This window comes from Brassica rapa, chromosome A02 (genome assembly GCF_000309985.2).
Source record: "Brassica rapa cultivar Chiifu-401-42 chromosome A02, CAAS_Brap_v3.01, whole genome shotgun sequence".
NCBI lineage: Eukaryota > Viridiplantae > Streptophyta > Magnoliopsida > Brassicales > Brassicaceae > Brassica > Brassica rapa.
In genome coordinates this window covers 9073131-9091882 of record NC_024796.2, presented here as the reverse complement: position 1 = coordinate 9091882, position 18752 = coordinate 9073131, and the positions used below count along the sequence as shown (strand labels likewise).

Here is an 18752-nt window from a genome sequence, read left to right as displayed (position 1 = left end):
TACTTACACACGTTTTGTCTTGTGGCAAATCCATTGCTTCTGCCACAATTCAGACACGGATGTTTAGATTTTTCACATTGTGACTTTTCATGGTTTTTTTTGTGGCTTTCAAAATTGCTACAAAAATTTTGTGGTAATTTCTGTGGCTATAACCAAAAATTTTATTAATGAAATAATGGTGGAACATACTCACACTATGCGAGTCACACACATAGACATATGATCAATGGTTCACAAGTAGTATATTCTCCGTTCTCATGTGGACTAAAGTACAGCTCCATTCTTGCCATCGGATCTTCGACGAAGCAGTGTGAGCTACGATTCGTAGAGGCATAGCTGGGATATTCCTGGTAAAGGCTGACAACTTTTCTTGCTCCAAATGGAAAATTTCACATAGTATGAACTGAAAAATAATATTTATTCATGTAGAACCATATTAATGTATCATAGAAAAAACTCTTTATGTAAGGCAACTATTACCACATCAGATCTTATATATTCATATACATATATATAGTAAGAAATACTTAATATTAAGGCTAATTGAGTTTAGCACACTTGTGTTGCCTAAAGTGCTTATGAGCTGCACGATTTTCTTCGACCGCCACATCAATGAATTTTTTCTCTTGTTTGTCAGAAAAGGTTGTACTGGAAAACGTACATAGATGAACAAGAAAGTCTATGATGCAACCAAGAAGAGGAATACTCGAAACTTTTGATGTAACTGGAGGAACCTGAGGATCATCTATATGAACTGGAGGAACCTGAGGATCATCCATATGAATCTATCTCTTGCAATATTGTAAGAGTTCTTTTTGAGATCTGAAAATTGGGATGATGAATAACAGAAAAGAGGAAGAGATGTGTTTATCTAATCCTAATGGGAAGAGTGACTCGATTTCCACGAATGACCTAAAGTTCTCACCGCCTCTTATGATTTTTCAAAAGTTGAGTGGTCATAAAGAATCAAGAAAATGCCTTTCTCATTCTTTTGACGTGTTGTAATCACAAAAAATGTTACAAAATATACAAATCTGCAAATATTATTCTAATCACAAAATTTAATTATATCTTACATTAATTTAATCTGAATTTTGGTAAATTAAATTAAATCATTTTGGAAGATTAGTTATAATAAACATGTCCTTTTAGAGCGGTGGTTAAGCTAAAACGTTACAATTTGTATATGAACACTTTTACATGTTTATATATGCATGTAAAAACGTAAAATTACGATTTTTTAAGAATGCTTTTTTTTGTTAAAAAAGTAAAAAAATTGGATATTACGCTCATAGTTTGGATCCAAAGTTGGCCTTTAAATATATTGATTAACGCTAAAGAATCATCCAGAATCAAAGCAGTAATAAATATAATACAACTAGGAGCGTGTCCGCTTATCTGATATATGGTGTTTTTGATATCATTGTAAATATTTTTTTTTATCTTTTTCAGTCTTCTATCGAGTCTATCTAAATTTTTTTGAATCATTTCAGGTTTCGAGTAGGTTGCAGAGTTGAAGGAAGGTGCATATAAAAAAAATCATAATTGGAGTATTTCCTGCAGAGCAGCCAGACAGAGCAGTCTACAATTGATCTCAGAAGGAGCAGCCGAGTGATTGCTCGCGACTTTTATAGAAACTTTCAAGATATTTTAAGATTAACCTTAACCACCATATCTTCACTTCTAACCCAGCGGCGCCTCCATATAAAATTGCCACTTATCCTTTATTTCTTTGGACTTCCGTTTTTGTAAGAAACACGGCTACATCTTTCTCACCATAGAGAAGATTATCCTGAACCTAGTTTTGTTCTATTAAATCGTATCATGTATTATTCAGAATTTCTTTCTATGTTTGCTTGTCCTATGATTGAGTAGCCGTTCTTGTTAGCATCATTAATTGTCTTCATTCATAACTGATTTTAACGTTTACATCAAACTGGTCACTTAATGCATGAACTTATGTAGATATATTGATTAACCGTGAGATAGATTGCTTGACACGTTTTGAAGGAGCATTTCATCCCTAATCAACGAAAAATAGATATTAGGATGTCTTCTGAACAGATCGGGTCAGTTCTTAATGTTTATCATCGCATCTCAGTCCAAACGAGAGTTTAAGTACTGAGATTGATTGATAAAAGAAGAAGCACCACAACAGTGGGCTGATTTTCCTTGCTACTCGAGTTCTAGACTCGAAATAAAAGAATTTGAATAGTTGTTTGGTTCGCACCCTTGTAACTCGTTCAATCATTCTAGGCTAGCTCGCTTATCATCCTCGAGAAACCCCTTGAATTACTTGTTACTTGCTTTCTACGCTTCAAACAATTATTAAACTCACTCGTTGTTTTAGCTTAATATTGAACCAATAGGATAAATTGTGAACTTGTCCTCTGGAATTTAATCTAAACATATTACAACAACACTGTTAACTTGACAGTAGCATAAGATTCATTTTTACTGTATCAACTTCTTACCATTACCAGAAAAAGACTCACTTATAAGCTCTTGTTCTTCCTCGTTTTCTTCTCTTGTGAAATTATCTCGTATTTGTTTTAAATCAGATTTTACATTTATAGTTGATTCGATAATGATAAACTCAATTTGAAGACATTAATCAGATAGAAAAATAGAGACACAACTATTTAGATAATTTTTAGACCTTTTTCCCTTGAAAAAAAAATCGGTGATCATCTAGATCTATGGAATATTGTAGTTTCTAATCTAGAGATAGAGAAAGATGGGAGGGTGCATGTGATATTTTTGATCATTTTAGTGCTCCGAGTTGTATTTAATAGTCATATTTGTGTGCATTAATGATTTGTGTGAATTAGGGGTTAAGGTCACGATTATAAATTTTGGGATCAATCCAAGTATGAAAGTGCACAATTAAAAAGTGTTGTGCCAACTTGTAGTAATCTAAAGAAAAAAGACTTAAAATGTAAAAATAAAGATTAATTGAAGACACATATCAACAAACTCTCTCCCTCTACATGTTTCAAATAGCTTTTAAAAGTTTTTGTCACAAAAATAAGGAAAAAAATAACCAAAATAATCTCTTTTATTTTGAAATTTTTAAATATTTATTTTTATTTTAAAAACATGAAATCATGTCACCAAACTATCACCTCTTAACCCTAAACCTTAAGTCTATATTAATTAATCCTAGGATAAAAATGTATTTTTACTCTTTAATAAAATTTATTTGATCATTTTTTCCGTTAAAGGCTATTTTTGTGAAAATAAAATTAAAAAAAATTATCTTAAGAAATTTCTCAATTTAAAAACTCTAAAAGAGCAGTAAAATATTTTTTTTTTTTTTGGGCAAAAGCATACTTGAATTAGAAAATAACAAAGCGTTCGAAACTCATCCACAAGCCGGAGAGTTAGATAAGGAGAGTAGCGCTGACTTAGCAATTGTATCAGCCAGAGTATTACCCAATCGAGGGATAAAATGAAAAGAAATACTACTAAAGGAGACTGATAGAGAGTGAATATCAAAGAGAATTCCTTGAATCCACACATGGTTCTTCTTGGTAGACAGAAGGGTGATGAGACTTTTGGAGTCTGAGAACACTCTAAGGGAGTCAACACCACGTGTAACTGCAGATTGGACTGCAGCCTTTAACGCCAGGGCCTCAGCTACAAGGGCTGAGGGGACAGATCGGCGGTATGAAGAGAAGTTGCCTGCTGGTGCGTCTGTGTAGTCTCGAAAGTGCCACCCCATACCACATCTTCCAGTCTTTGAGTCCCAAGCTGCATCAGAGTAAAGACTCCATGTGTTGGTACCTGAAAGAGAAGAAGGCGGAGGCAAAAGGTTGTTAGGCGCTAGCAGGGAAGGATCCACACACTGTGGCACTGCGGGAATATGCTGTGATTCTTGAGCTCCCTTCCAAGCTCTTGAATCCTGTAGTATTTTCAGAACAGTTTCTTCAACAGAAAAATCTTTACTTTCAAACAGTAACTTATTCCTGTTAGTCCATAGGGTCCAAAACACCCATGGGAACAAGGGAATGTCGCTTAGACCCGTTGGGGGCAGATTAACAATTTTACTGCAGCTTTCGATGAGGTTCATGACTGAGTTTGGTAGCTGTGGACGTGAGGACGGTGAGTGCATACATGGAAGCTGACTCCAAACTCTCTTAGCAAAAGGGCATTCGAACAAAACATGGAGTTCTGTTTCTAGTTCCCCACATCTCTTACAGTTTGCATCAATGGCCATTCCTCTGTTTTGGATCGCTGAGCCCACGGGTAAGGCTCCTGCCGTAGCTTTCCAGAGTAGATGTCTTAGTTTTGGGGAGGTATTAACCTGCCAGATGCGTTTCTTCCAGTCAAACTGGTCAAAAGGCTCAGCCTCAGTGTTGAGTTTGGCAACTGCGTAACCCGATTTTGTAGTATAAGTCCCCGACTTATCCTTTAGCCACACCAGTTCGTCGCTCATATTACAGTCACTGGGGGTGATCGCCTTAATGTTCTCCTCATACTGAGGCAGGTGCTCTCTTATGGCTTGTACGTTCCACTCGGAGGAGTTAGGTAGCAGGAGGTCAGCCACACATAGGTTAGCGTTTTCTAGTGTTGGTGGCCCTATGGGAGTTGAAGGTCTGTCGAGTTGTAGCCATGGTTGAGACCAGACCGGAATCGATTTCCCATTTCCCACAATCCAGCCAAGGCCCTTCTTTAGCACCTCCCGCCCCGCTAGTATACTTCGCCAGCCATGAGATGCTGAGGCCGGAGCAACACAATCCAAAAAAGATGAATTGTTGCAGTATTTTCCCATGAGGATTTGGGTAAGCAGGGACTGAGGTTCCTTTAGCATTCTCCAAGCAAGTTTTGCAAGCAAAGCATCATTAAACTGTTCTATCTCCCTGAATCCCAAGCCCCCAACACTTTTTGGCCGAGTTAGCCTTGTCCAAGAGACCCAGCACTATGGGAAAAAAAATAGACGCAAAGTACTAAACATATCTATAAAAATACTCATTAGTTTGCAGTTGAGTGTCTCGGGGCCAACTCCTCTGAGGTAGTTAAACCGTAACAAACTTACAGTTACGATAATAGACGGCCGAGATGCATCTAACAACCAAATCAATCTTCAACCGTTAGATCTTAACGAGATGATAACGAGCTCGATGGCACTAACCGTAGATTCTGATCACTCCGAGTGTATTTTCTAAAACAGACTCCGTTCCGTTTCGTTTCAAATTGAAGCGCCTAAACTCATTCCACAGTGAGTGAGAGAGAGAGAACAGTCTTCGTCTTCAACGGTGATGAAATCTCAGAAACCCTAAGCTTCACAGACGATGCCGCTTCCGATAATGGACACATGCCGGAAGCGAAAGCGGAAGCCGAGCGTGTACAGTCTCCAACGATTGGGAGAAGAAGAGTTCCCGATTAGCCGGAGCGGGAGCTTCCGAGACAACGTCAGGGTTTTTCTCCGGGACTTCGCGGAGGTCGAGGAGTATAACGTCCGCGGATCGCCGGTTTGGTGTACGCTCCTCAGCCACGAAGCGAAGAACACTGTGATTCCTCTGTATACAATCGAAGAAGACGTTGTTCGATCCTCGGAGCCTTACTGCGATCACTGCAGGTGTACAGGTTCGTTCCGCTTGGGTTTTCGATCGTATTCAAGTCTCTGATTGTAGAAATTGGAATCGGATGTTTGTTATCATCAATCGTATTTGGGGTTTGAGGAGATTGTGAAGAGATGAGTTTGCAGTTTGATTTTGTGTTTTAGATGTCAAAATGAATGAAAGTTTGTTTCTTTTACAGGATGGAGCAATCACTTTGTGTCAAAACGAAAGTATCATTTTATCATACCGGTTGATGCTGAGTGGGATTTGCCTCTAGAGGATGATGTATTCGATCTGCAGACTCATCTTTTGCATGGACTGATTCACACGAATGGGTTTGGTCATTTGATCTGCGTCAATGGTCTTGAAGGAGGGTCCAGATACTTGTGCGGAAGAGAAATGGTTGATCTTTGGGATCGAATTTGTACCAACCTTGGAGCAAGGTAATAGAAAAAACTATTATCCTTTTGTGTTTTTTGGTTTTGACTTGATTGGAGATTGAATGAATGTGTTATATTGCAGGATGATAACTGTTGAGGATTTGTCAAAGAAGAGATCTTTGGATCTTCGGTTGTTGTACGGTGTGGCTTATGGACACTCGTGGTTTGGGAGATGGGGATACAAGTTCTGTCGTGGGAGCTACGGTGTGACCAAGAATGATTACGAGAATGCTATAGAGCTTCTTGGTTCCCTTGAGCTTGATCAGATTGAGTTTGATTTTGGAGAGCATAGACAATGCAAACGGATCAAACAGGTTTTCCGGCACTACAGAGAAATGAGTGAAGGGCATTTGAAGACATTCAAGGATCTCTTGCGGTTTATCCTCATCATCAAGTCTCATGCTCCTAAAAAGAACAAGCTTCACTCTGCTCCTCCTCCTACTCTCTCAACTGATTCTCCTCCGAAGAAGAGATCAAACAGGTTGTTTATGAAGAAAAGCGATGCCGTGGAGAGTGAGAAGTCTCAGGGGTACCGGAGTTACAGCACTGTGGCAGCTAATTTGGGAAGTAGATGGCCTGTGAGAAGACTGGAGTATGCTGCTGAAGTAATCGTGGAGGCACTAAAAGAGATGAAAGTACTGAAGCAGAGTGGTATGACTCGGCAAGATGTTAGGGACTCAGCTAGATTGCATATTGGAGATACGGGTCTGCTAGACTACGTGTTGAAGTCGATGAACAATGTGATTGTTGGGAATGCTTTGGTTCAACGTTATGTGGATCCTCTTACAAGGATTCTTCACTACACAATACAGGAGCTTGATGATGCTACTAAACTGGTGGAACAGAAGAAAGATGCTGTGATAGAGGCGGTTCCTTTGAGGGTTGTCAGTGAATCAAAAGCTGGAGGTCATGTTCATGGAGATCTGTTGTTACTATACACAAACGTGCTCTTGAACTATCCAAAGTCCGAGTCAGTGAGATCTGCAGCTCAAGTAGTCCTAGACAGCAAACACTTCGTAAAGGAGTGGCCTCTACGGGACAACGATGACAAAATCTTCCGGTTTGTTTGTCGTATCAATAACCCAAGTTTGATTGATTTGAGAACAGAACAGGTCACAGAGCTGCCTCCAGGTGAGCTAGTCACAGTCTCGTTACAAGCCACAGTCTTTGATCTAAAGCAAGCCATCGAAGAAACTTTCAGAGACACTTACTGCATCTTGACAAACTTTGAGGTGAACGAGATCGATGAGCTTAAGGAAGATGATGATGATGATAGCAACTTGCTGTTTGGAAAACTCGAGCCTTGCTCTGCTTTGACTGTGAGAGGAGATGGGATTGATTTGGAATCAACGCTCAAGTTCCAAGGTGGAAGCGACACATGGATGGTGAAGTGTGTTTGCAGAGCTAGAGATGACGATGGGGAGAGGATGATTTCGTGTGATGTCTGTGAGGTTTGGCAGCACACAAGATGCTGCGGAATTGATGATTCAGATACTTTGCCTCCACTTTATGTTTGTTCGAGTTGCTGTGATGAATTTGCAGAGCAACAGAAGAGAGTTTTGCAGCCCAAGTACGAGTTTCAGAATCCAGGTCAGATGTTGATGCTTGGAGCAGCGGATGATTACTTCGCCGAAGAAGATGAGGGATGTCTTGGAATGATGATGTTTCCTTCAGAAAGTTTCGTTAGTGAACAATTCATTTTGTAAACCATTTTTTTGGTGTCAAACCAAACACTGATGATTTTTTGTTTGTAGATAAATCATTCTTTGGTAATGAACCCAAAAGGGGGAAAAAAACCTGTATATACATTTTTTGTGTTAACGAAGCAAAATGCATTTGTTACCATTTGGTCTCTGGTTTTACTATACTTGTTTAGACTTCTTCTAATCCAACTAGAGTTCGGATTGCTTGCATATCAAGGTAAAAGTATTTATTTTCCAACTGATTGATGTAACATACTTTTAAATGAAAAGATCGCTTATTAGTTATTACTACATCACTACCGTGTCCATGTCTCTATTCTAAATCAGTTTAGTGATTTAGAACCCGAAAATGTAACTCACTACCGCAAAGAAACAATCAAAATGAACTAACCCCTTATAGACAAGCATCCACTAAAATGAATCATTTTGTAATGAACCTGAAATCAATAATCTGAATAAAGATCCCTCCCAACGCGAAACAGACCTGGAACTTGAACTCTTGTTTTTTTGAATCAAAATTGTCTATGATTTAGAAAACAAATGTTGTTTCCACTTATTTAACAAATAAAAGTGAATTAAGAAGGCTTCTTTAAATGCTTAAATTCAATTGAAGAATCAGAAACATCAACAAATCCATTCATCTTCATATGTCTATTCATCATCTTCAACAACTCTGTAACTTTCTCCTTCGTCCCTTCTCCACATCCAACTTGTAACATCACAACAAGCTTCTTAAACGCACCTAATCGCAACGCTTCCTCAACCTCAGACCCATCTCCACTTTTACAAATCTTCCACATCACAGAAACCAAACTCTTCTTCGCAAACTCTGAAATCTTCAGAATCTTCTTCACCAGAATCGGCATCACTAGCTCGTTTCCTCTCACTATCGTCCTCCCTTCGTTACTTTCACAAATCGCGTCTAGAACCAGTAACGCTTTCTCGCAAACGCTATTCTCTGAGTCAACAAGCATCTCCACCGTTGAATTAACCAGACCCAGCTCCATAAATCTCGAGGTAGTCTCTGGTTTGGCGGAGATCATGTGGAAGATCGAAGTCAGGGACGACGAATCGCGAATCGATTTCACCAGCGCGTCGAAAACGCCGTTAATCGCGGCTAACTTGTGCACGATTGCTTCGTCGAGAGATAAAAGCTCCTTGACCAAAAACGCGGCGTTTTGATCACCGCTTTTCAGAAACCCCACTATACGCGTAAACGACGTCGTGGAAGTTAAATTCGCTTGACCTTCCGACCCAATAGGAAACATCCACGTCAGCAAAAGCAAAACATCCTCCAACAACTCCGACGCGTTTGCGTTTTCGGAAAACGCGTTGAAACAAACGCAAAGAACCAATCCGACGCCGTTTGCTTTAAAACATTTCGTGTTCCTCTCACTCTCTTGCCCTAACCTCTTCATTTTCTCGACCATCTCCACACACACCACGTGATCTCCACGCCGCGTCGCAGACAATAGCTTCCCGCAAATCTCGATCGCTTGATGACTTGAAATGGGAACACGTGGGGTCGGAACACGATCTAACGATGATCCTTTAGCGACGCACCATTCTTGGATCATCCTCCGAATCGCGTGGTTCGGTGTCTGTTCCAAAGTGGCTAGAACCGTGTTAGTCACCGGACACGTTTGGTTACCTGACTCAAACCATTTCTCGATGTTTTCGCGGTCGTAGGTAATCCCCGAGGCGATAATCACCGGGTCTTTCATTAAATCGTACGATATCGGACACTGAAACTGCGACGGAATAACGATTTCTTCCTCCTCTTCCTCCGAGGAACTCATCGCCGGAGTTAGTATGTCCTTCTTGGCTCCTCCTCGCCGTCTCATTCTCAACGAAAGTCCCATAACAAGAGGAGGTTAAGGAAAAATAAATAAACTTTCTTTGACTGTCTCATACTAATGAAGGAGACAAGTTGGGAAGAGTTTATATATGTTTTGTAATGTGATGATAATGGTTGGTCATAGGTTTCTGGAAACGCGAGTGGGTCAAAGTGAATGAAGAAGGTTTTTATGTCATATGATTTGATTATTCGCTAGCTGTTAGGAATCGGAAAAATTGACCGTTGAATGTTTGAAAATCTTGAATGATAAATTGACAACTAATCGGAAAGAGGAAAAAAATTTAAGTTCGAGATTTAACTTATTATTTGGGGTTAGGATTGGGTTTTCTATTTCTTTAAAGGTGTGAAATTACATACATACTAATACTCAGAGCAGTATATAGTCTGTTTTAGTACTTTTTGCAATATGTTTCACTAAGTTCTTTGCTTTAGATCTGAACTGATGGCAACAAAAAAAAACAGAACTGAACTTAAAAGAAAAGTTTTACACTAACGAGTTTAAGCAAAAACTTACATACTAATATTCAGAGAAAATATTCTAAAATATAAATAAACAAATATATGTGTATATTAAGTATTTCTTTTGTCATCCTAATTCTATAACTATAAATTTAAGGAAGGTTTTTATGTGTTTTAATTATTCTTTCACAAAACAATTATTACTTTTAATAATTTTAGCATGCAATAAAATATCTGATTAAAAATTAAAAATTTATCAGACATCTGCTGATTAAATATACGGGTATATATATATGGGCAATTCTCTTAAATAGAATTTTTTTAAAAATTTTATCATAAAAAGCCTCAAAAGAAAAAAAATGACCAAACTAGATTTTATTAAAGAAAGAAAAGACCCTTATACCATAGATATATAAATACAAATAAATAATAAATAAAATAAAATAAAAATTGTATAGTTTCAAATTATATGTTTTCAATTTCGAACTTTCAAATTAAAAAAAATTGATTTTTTAAAAACAATTTGTTTTAGTTGTTCAAAAAATAATTTGAAATTTGAAAATGCTTTTTGAAGCTATATTTAAAATATTTAAAAATTTTATTTTTAAAAATTTAATATTTACTGTTAAAAATTTTAAACCTCAATCCTCAAACCCCATTCTTTAACTCTAAACCGTAAATCTAGATTGATTAATCTTAAGGGTATAAATATATATTTACCGATGTCAAAAAAAAAATATATATATATATATATATATATTTACCAAGATAAAAATTGTTTTTTTTTTACATTTTTTTAACACTAAGTGTATATTTATCTCTTCGATGAACCATTTTGGTTAGAGGTATATTTGTGACAAAAACATTTTTAGGACTATCTTAGAGTTTTTCTCTATATGTATTATTAAAGTGTAAATATTACATATACCTAAGAATTAAAATGATATATTTTTGAGGGAATTTCATGTTTACCACTTTCTTGGTACCATTATTCATCTTTACCACCACTAAATGAATATTTCTAAAAATAAATTTTTTCATTAAGTGGAAAAAAACTTTTATACCATTTATATATATATATATAATAAATAATTATTTAAAATAAAAAAAAGAAAAAAAATTATGATTTCGAATTATACTTTTTCAAATTCGAAATTTTTTATAATTCTTTTTTTTGAACTTTTTTCAAATTTGTTTTTTTCAAAATTTCTTTTGAAAATTGAAAATTATGTTTGAAACTATTTTTAAAATTTTTTATTTATTTTAAGTATTTATTATATATTTATTAGAATCATAACTTTCACATTCCAAAAAAACTTTATCCACCTCTTAACTATAAACCCTAAGTCTAGATTAGTTAAACCTAGAGTTATAAATGTTTTTTATTCTTTGTTAAAAGTGAAGGTAAAATTGGTTAGTGTAAACATGAAAAATAGTACTATGACTACAATATTTTTGGCAATTTCCCTATTTTCTTTGGGTAACTTTACATGTAGTAGTTTTTTTTCAACACAACACGCAATAGTATAATTTTTGTTTTTAGTAAATAAGTGAGAAATTAATATTTAAATGTTGAATAATGTGAAATCGGCTAGTGATTGACTAAGTCAGTCAATGGTCGGTGCATGAAAACGCTACCATGCGCATACTTTACGTGTTTAACCTGTTTGATTTTTTCTTGAGAAATCACTCTGTCCATATTCATTTTTTCACACTACTATTCTTTTTTGTAGATCAGAAACACCAAACTCCAACTCCCAATTTGAAATGCCCCATACCTGCCCTTCCAGCAAATTCAGTGTTATATTGTATAGTTTTTGTATTCGTCCTCTTGGATATTACCTTAGCATATGTACGCATGCATGTATATATGATTAAGGTTTAGTAATAATATGTATACTATTAATTTTTTTTACTATTAATTTTTGGCCTAAAGCACATTAACATAATGTGGCCTCATCATTTAAATAGCAAATGATTTATATAATATAACTTTATACTTACAACTCAATATATTATATCAATTTACACTTTCACATATTAAGGAGTTTTTCTCAAAGATGAGCAAATATTTTAACAAGAATATAATACAAAATAAGTTTTGCTTCAAATTTAATATAGTTTTATAATTATGGCAGAAAAAATTAATAATTGTAAAAATGATATTCCCTTTTTAAAAAAATTGGTTATGTTTTTTTATGTAAATTTGTCTCGATTATCACTTTATTTTTTGTAGTTTTATTTTTTCAAATTAACATATACCAAATTATTTTAAAATGAAAATATACTTACACATATAAAATTAAGAACTAAACTAATATAATGACTGCAATTAATTTAATTTGACTTATTAAATGAATAATAGTTGTAAAAAAAATGAAAAATAGTTGTTCTTTAATTTGAAGGAATATATATAACACAAGATATCCCAAAAGAGTAACTAGACCAATCCCATTTTTTACTCAAAACCAAAAAAATTAACTAAAATTATAATATATTATTATTTATAATAATATATAAATATATAACGACTTAACATACCAATAAATAAATAATAAATTCTCAAATAATATTATGAAGACATTAACCAACTTTTACAATTAAGTTCATATGTATAACTTATATATATATATATATGTGTGTATGAGATCTCAAAATATTATTGATGTTATTTTCATTTATGTAACTTCAAATCAATCAACACTTTAGTTTATTTTACTATCTGGTACTCAAAATAACATATATTAAATTTTATATATTGTTACTAAATATATTTAAAAATTTAAGACCAGAATCAAACTAAATGAAAATAACAAAATTAGTCAAATTTTAATCTATAGAACAAAAATATTATTTTTGAATCGGAAAAATGTATGTTAACCAAAAAATGAGATATTATATATCAAAATCATATGTCTAAAGAAAATAACATATATTATTTAAAATAAATCATGCTTAAAATTACAATGTATATAATTTTGAAATAAAAATAAAATATTAACAAATTTTTTTAATGTATCTATTTTGTAAATATTTATATCTGAGCATAATCACGAAAAAATCACATATTATAACGGTTGTTGTACAAATATGAATGGTTACCATCTAACTCTTTTTGACGCACCATTTAGACTTCCGATCAACGTCATAGCCAGATCATATTTTATGCAAATTGTGTCGTCATTACAGTTATCTTTATAACTGAATAGTTTTTCAAAAATGAAAAAAAAAATAGACGACAGTACATGACTCTTTTTATAACAGTTACTAAAAAAATTTTGTATAACAAAGAATATTTCTACAATTACTCTTACATTTCATCTTTCTTTTCTCAAGAACAATCTAAATTTTGCAATGGTCGATAGCGATATAGAAGATTCGTAGGACCTCAAATTTCATTTACCTATTTTTTTTATGAATCGACAATATGAAAGTTTCAAAACGGGTACTTTTGCTTTGTAAATTATAACAGTATTTCCTAATGAAAAAAATAGTATCCTAAAATAATGGAACTATTGCAGTCATAACTCATAACACCAAGACTTATTTTTATCTAGAATTGGTTGAACTGTCGCCAAACGTTGTCATAGTGATTTTCTTATTTAAGATACATTTTGTTAAATGTCCTATTTTCCTTCGAAACATATTTGTTTTGATTCTCAAAGTGTAACCAAAATATTCAAATATTAGCCACAATCTCAAAACTCTTAGCCTAACTTTTACTCTACTATCTACCCTAGATAAAACAAGTATTTTAGTTTGTTCTAGCATTTATGCTATGTTCTAAACATATTATAATTTCTATTCCAACAAAATGTCAGTGCTCCACCTCGATTGAAACGTGTATTCTATTTGTAGTTATTATTTTTCCAAAATCTGAGGAAAGCTAGAAAACAATCGTAACTAAATATATTCAGCGTCATTTTCATAAATTCCTCTGATTTTTTTCTTCGCGTTGAAGAGAAAGATGACTGATATTACGAGGAAGAGAAAGCGAAATAGAAACCTGCTGAGAAATAATAAAAAAGACGATTGATGATTACAGAGAGAATGAGAGGAGGAAACAAAGCGGAGAGCAGGAGAAGAAGCTCATTAAAATCACCGGAGAGCTTTTGTGATAGGATAAAGGAGAATTAGGGAATTGTAAAAGTCCGAGTTTGATTTCTTGGGAATTTAGCTAATACATAATACGGAGTATTTTATTATATAGAGTTTAGTACCTCAACATTACTAATTAACATGATCTAACCCATGTCAATAAAAATTAAGATTGTGACATGTGTTAGAATTATTTATAAATATATAATTATAATTATTTAACATAATTGATGTAAGTTATTAGTTTTCTTTTTTACAAATCCTTAAGAAAAGAGAATTATAAAACTTATTTGATACTTATTTTCCTTTTTTAAATAATTTCGTGAAGAAAATTATATTAAAAATTATTTACTTAAAATAATAGTAATGACATAAATAAAAACAAATTGTAAAATAGTAATTAATTTTAAAAATTATTTGATAGTAATATGAAATTTTTATTTTTCTAAAATTAAAAAAGGATAATTGTATAAGTTTAACTGTTTAAGTGATGGTAATTTTCCTTTTCGAAAATTATAAACATTAAAATTTTTGTAAAAGAGTATTTGATAGTAGATTTGCTTTTAAAAATCTTAAAACAGATTTTCAAAAATAAAATTTTCCTTATAATAACCATTATTCCTTTTTAATAGTAGTTTTTTTTGTTAAAAATCATAAACAAAAAAACGACAAATATTAACATTTATATAGTGCTAAACTCTCACATACTTATTTAACCAAACACAATAGTAAATACAAGAAATAAGTTTTTCTTTCTTAAAACTTCTCTAAACTTTATTTACTATTAATACTGCTATATCTTATATCATAATTGTCATACAGTTAAGGTGTCACTATTATACTTATGCTTTTGTACATAGAGACCATTAATTATAATGTCCTAATACCATCTTCAATGTATTTTGCTATTTTCACCTCTAAAATAAGGAAACTCTATAATAGAGGTGAGATATGCTCTAATGTATTCCTCTAAAATAGCAATCTCTAAAATATAGAGTAAAAAATAGAGAAATGCTATTTCTTCCTCTATAAATAAAGGAAAAAATAGAAATTTCTATTATAGAGAAAGAAATAGAGGTGGGTTAGAGCAATTTCACCTCTAAATACTATTATAGAGGTGAAAATAACAATGGGTTGGAGATGCTCTAAAGAACGCCTTGACCTCATTAGTAATAATGTAGCTTTGTTATAACGTCACTTTATCACGTTAATACATGTTTGTTAGTGATTTGAAAATAAAAACTGATTCTTATGATTTTGATATATTAAGAATCAAAGCCGCTGTGTCATTATGATTTAATTAAACGCTTTTCCAATCAAGAAAAATACAAGATAACGTTTAAAAAAAAAATTAACCCAAATTATTAATTAATTGGTTAACATGAATTATCAAGGAAACAATGAATTCAAGAAATTCATAAATGAATACGAACTATAGGAAGAAATTATATTTTACAATTGTCTTTTGTTTAGGATTATAAAAATGTGTCAATAAGAAAATTTAAGATTATGACATATATTAAAACAATTTTTACAAATATTTATTTATTTAATAATAATTATTATTTCTTATAAAACTTAAAAAAAGTCTATTTGGAAGAATTGCCCTTCTTTTTTCTACTGTTTTTTTTCACGGTTCTTCTACGTTAATATAATTTTCATATACATAATATGTGGTGAATGGAGAATAGATGACAATAAAGGGTGGGTGTTTATTGTTGACGAGGTAAAACGTGGTAGATTACTTGTTTTAGACATGAATGTTACTGTTGATAAAAAAAAGACTTGAATGTTACTTTGTGTTCAAAAAAAAAAAGGACTGGAATGTTACTTTTGATGAGTTTAAGACTGGTTTCAGAACACTACTTAACGAACTAACAATAAGGTACCAGATTAAGATTTATACTCGGCGATTTGATCAACATGCTAGGATCTCATCCGGTTGTGCTCTATAATGATCCCCAAGTCATGAGTTTTTTTATATATGTAAAAGAGATTGATGTGGTAGTCTAATATAGTATGTGACATTTACAAATCACAAATCAGATGAGTAGAGTAAATGCTGATTTGAGTAAAAAGCCATCTAATTCAAATACTGAGAAGATGATAGTATTATTTCTGAATTTTTTAACAAATTTGTTGTAAACCAAATTTTGTTGGTATTCTTTTTCATCTGGTTTTTAGTTTCAGTTAATATACATAAATAAACTTTCTATGTCAATACTTATAAGTATAACTAAATACAAGTACTATTTTATGCGAGTTGTGGGATTATATCATTATATGGAAACTGATGTTGCGGTTTTAAATTTGCTCCACTGTAATAGTTCATTGCTCCCAAGTGCATTAGTTTGGTCAGACAAAAATGACAATGTCCACATGGCAAATTATTAAAATCACTAATATTTAAGACTAGGCCTAAATTAAGATAAACTTTATTCCTTTGTCGTGTAATAATCCTAGGTAGAGAGTGAGAGAGATAGCCATCATCCACGTGCTTAGCCTTCTGATCACCTACTCGCTAGGTGTTTAAGGCTACAAATATTTCTCTGTTTAAACTCCTTAGTCCCAACCCATCATCCTTTGTCTTCAACTATTTGTTTTCTTTCAGTTAAATCCCTAAGGGTTAATCTTACCATTCTTTTCTTTTTAGGAAAAAAATGTGTGTTACAAATCGACTCCTTAAACAAGGGAAAACCAAGAGTGACTTTTAGAATTGATTCCAAGAGCGATCGTCCAAATCTTTTGTTGGAAGTTGGCCTTCTTAACTCTTTTATGCATTTTTGTTAATATATTTTAATATTTAGACAAAAATCTTGTTTTATCAACATCATCTAATAAATGTTTGAATCCTTGTTGTCTGTGTATATCTGTTCATTCACGATATGTTAAACAATTTAAATTTTAAAAATAAAACTGCCTGTGCATTGTACTATTATTTTGCTACTTCTAGAGGATGTCGTATATGGCTCTGAAAATTAAGACAGTTACCAAGAATCACATGCAATAAAAAGAGTGCTATGTGAAATTGCATAGAGCATGCAGCAATACTTTACTTATATGATTTAGCAAAAAAAATATACTTTACTTATATTTTGTTGGTATTTAAAGCCAAAAATACCTTATTATCATTATTCTATCATAGTTGGGACATCTTTTGAGTAGTACACTACAGCCTGAAACTTAAGAATGTAAGAAAAAATCTTCACATCTAAAAACAAATCTTCGAAAGTTCCGTTTCACGTCTTATCATCTTTTCCAAAAGAGATTTTCACAAAAAAACACACCTTTCATGTATAAGAATATTATTACTAGGCATGTAATATTAAAACTCTTTAAAAGTAAGTGGAAGATGAAAACACTTTGAGGAAAAAAGAATCGGAGAGAAACGAGACAAATAATAAACTAAAGAAAAAAGTATCAAATATGCTCAAATAAAATAGTGAACGTTTTACTAAAAGTGAACAAGCATGTGGCTACATATTTTGTTCATCTGCACAAAAGTTAAGCATACACATAAAAAAAAATCATATGTTTACAAAACCTATTAATATGTATGTATATTTTATATTAAGTACTAAACTCATACAGAAAAACCAAAATACATATGTTGACAAACAGAAAAAAAATTTTTTGATGAAAAATACAAAAAACAAAATTTTCACAGCTTGAATAGTTATTTTTACACAAGATTTTGATTCACACAGTGGAATTATTTTTTGATTGCCAAATTTTATTCAACTGTATGCATAATTTATGCATTTCTAAAGTTTGTACATAAATAATGTTTACATATTTATGCATGATTTATTTTTTAAAAAATTGATCCGTTGATTTAACATTTCTTGCATTAGTTTTAATTGTGACTCGATATATATATATATAATATTTGATTACATATAATAAAAATATTAAAATATTTTAATAAAATGAATTTTATAAATATGTAAGAGTATATTTTAGTTATTCTACTTAAGAAATGTTTTTAAAAATATTTGTTGGTAAATAAATTTGCAATAACGAAAAACATTAATAAACAAGATATTACGAAAAATTTAGTAAAATAATAAATAATACACTAGGTGACATAAATATTTTTCCCATACAGTATAACTTCCAAATATTTCAATATGTACATAAAGATTTGATGATATTACATAAATTTTCCAATTAATATATTACAACATTTCGTTCATTATTATTGATTTTCTAAAAACTCAATTTACAGAATATATGATGTTACAATAACTTTTGTATCCTTTATAAAATATATACTTATCCAAACTATTATTTTATGTTTTAAGAAACATTTAGAAAATATTAAATTTTAGTTTTCATATTTTTATTTTCATAGCAAATATAATATTATATAATACAATTATTTTATTTATTAACTCGCTGTTCACCCGCGGTCGATTCAGTGATCCAGCCACCTGGTAAGTCGTTCGGTTCAGTGTCGTGATCGGGTTTAAAAAACTGGTTATCGGTATTGCCGTTGTTGATAGCATAATTAATCGATTAAAAATCATACATAGAACGTAAATTTATAGATTTTTTGGGGTTTTATGTATTCTAAATACGTTCTTACGTGGCGATGAATTTTTGATACTTAACAATATATGTGAATGTT

General features: G+C 32.4%; 3 protein-coding genes across 3 annotated transcripts; 1 reads left to right on the top strand and 2 right to left on the bottom strand.

Annotated features, from left to right (window-relative positions):
* Positions 1-143: 143 nt before the first annotated feature.
* On the bottom strand, positions 144-4859 carry LOC103852313. Its single transcript, XM_033284213.1, has 2 exons — positions 662-4859; positions 144-403 (listed from the first exon to the last, which is right to left on the bottom strand). Exon 1 carries the CDS (start codon positions 4811-4813, stop codon positions 3365-3367), a length of 1449 nt encoding a protein of 482 aa, XP_033140104.1. The 5' UTR covers positions 4814-4859; the 3' UTR covers positions 144-403; positions 662-3364.
* Positions 4860-5239: 380 nt separating this feature from the next.
* LOC103852312 (PHD finger protein MALE MEIOCYTE DEATH 1) lies at positions 5240-7846 on the top strand. The gene is made up of 3 exons (XM_009129222.3): positions 5240-5589; positions 5764-6007; positions 6087-7846. Exons 1-3 carry the CDS (start codon positions 5295-5297, stop codon positions 7708-7710), a joined length of 2163 nt encoding a protein of 720 aa, XP_009127470.1. The 5' UTR covers positions 5240-5294; the 3' UTR covers positions 7711-7846.
* Positions 7847-8139: 293 nt separating this feature from the next.
* Positions 8140-16830, bottom strand: LOC103852310 (U-box domain-containing protein 20). The gene has a single exon (XM_033284214.1). The coding sequence runs from the start codon at positions 9567-9569 to the stop codon at positions 8283-8285; it is 1287 nt and encodes a 428-aa protein (XP_033140105.1). The 5' UTR covers positions 9570-16830; the 3' UTR covers positions 8140-8282.
* Between the last annotated feature and the right edge of the window lie 1922 nt (positions 16831-18752).

Bases quoted from the DNA above. Each gene is read 5' to 3' on its own strand.
- LOC103852313 (XM_033284213.1), bottom strand. From the start codon at position 4,813: ATGCTAAAGGAACCTCAGTCCCTGCTTACCCAAATCCTCATGGGAAAA.
- LOC103852312 (XM_009129222.3), top strand. From the start codon at position 5,295: ATGCCGCTTCCGATAATGGACACATGCCGGAAGCGAAAGCGGAAGCCG. The intron at 5,590-5,763 runs GTTCGTTCCGCT...TTTCTTTTACAG, and splicing joins CGATCACTGCAGGTGTACAG to GATGGAGCAATCACTTTGTG. The intron at 6,008-6,086 runs GTAATAGAAAAA...GTTATATTGCAG, and splicing joins TGTACCAACCTTGGAGCAAG to GATGATAACTGTTGAGGATT.
- LOC103852310 (XM_033284214.1), bottom strand. From the start codon at position 9,569: ATGGGACTTTCGTTGAGAATGAGACGGCGAGGAGGAGCCAAGAAGGAC.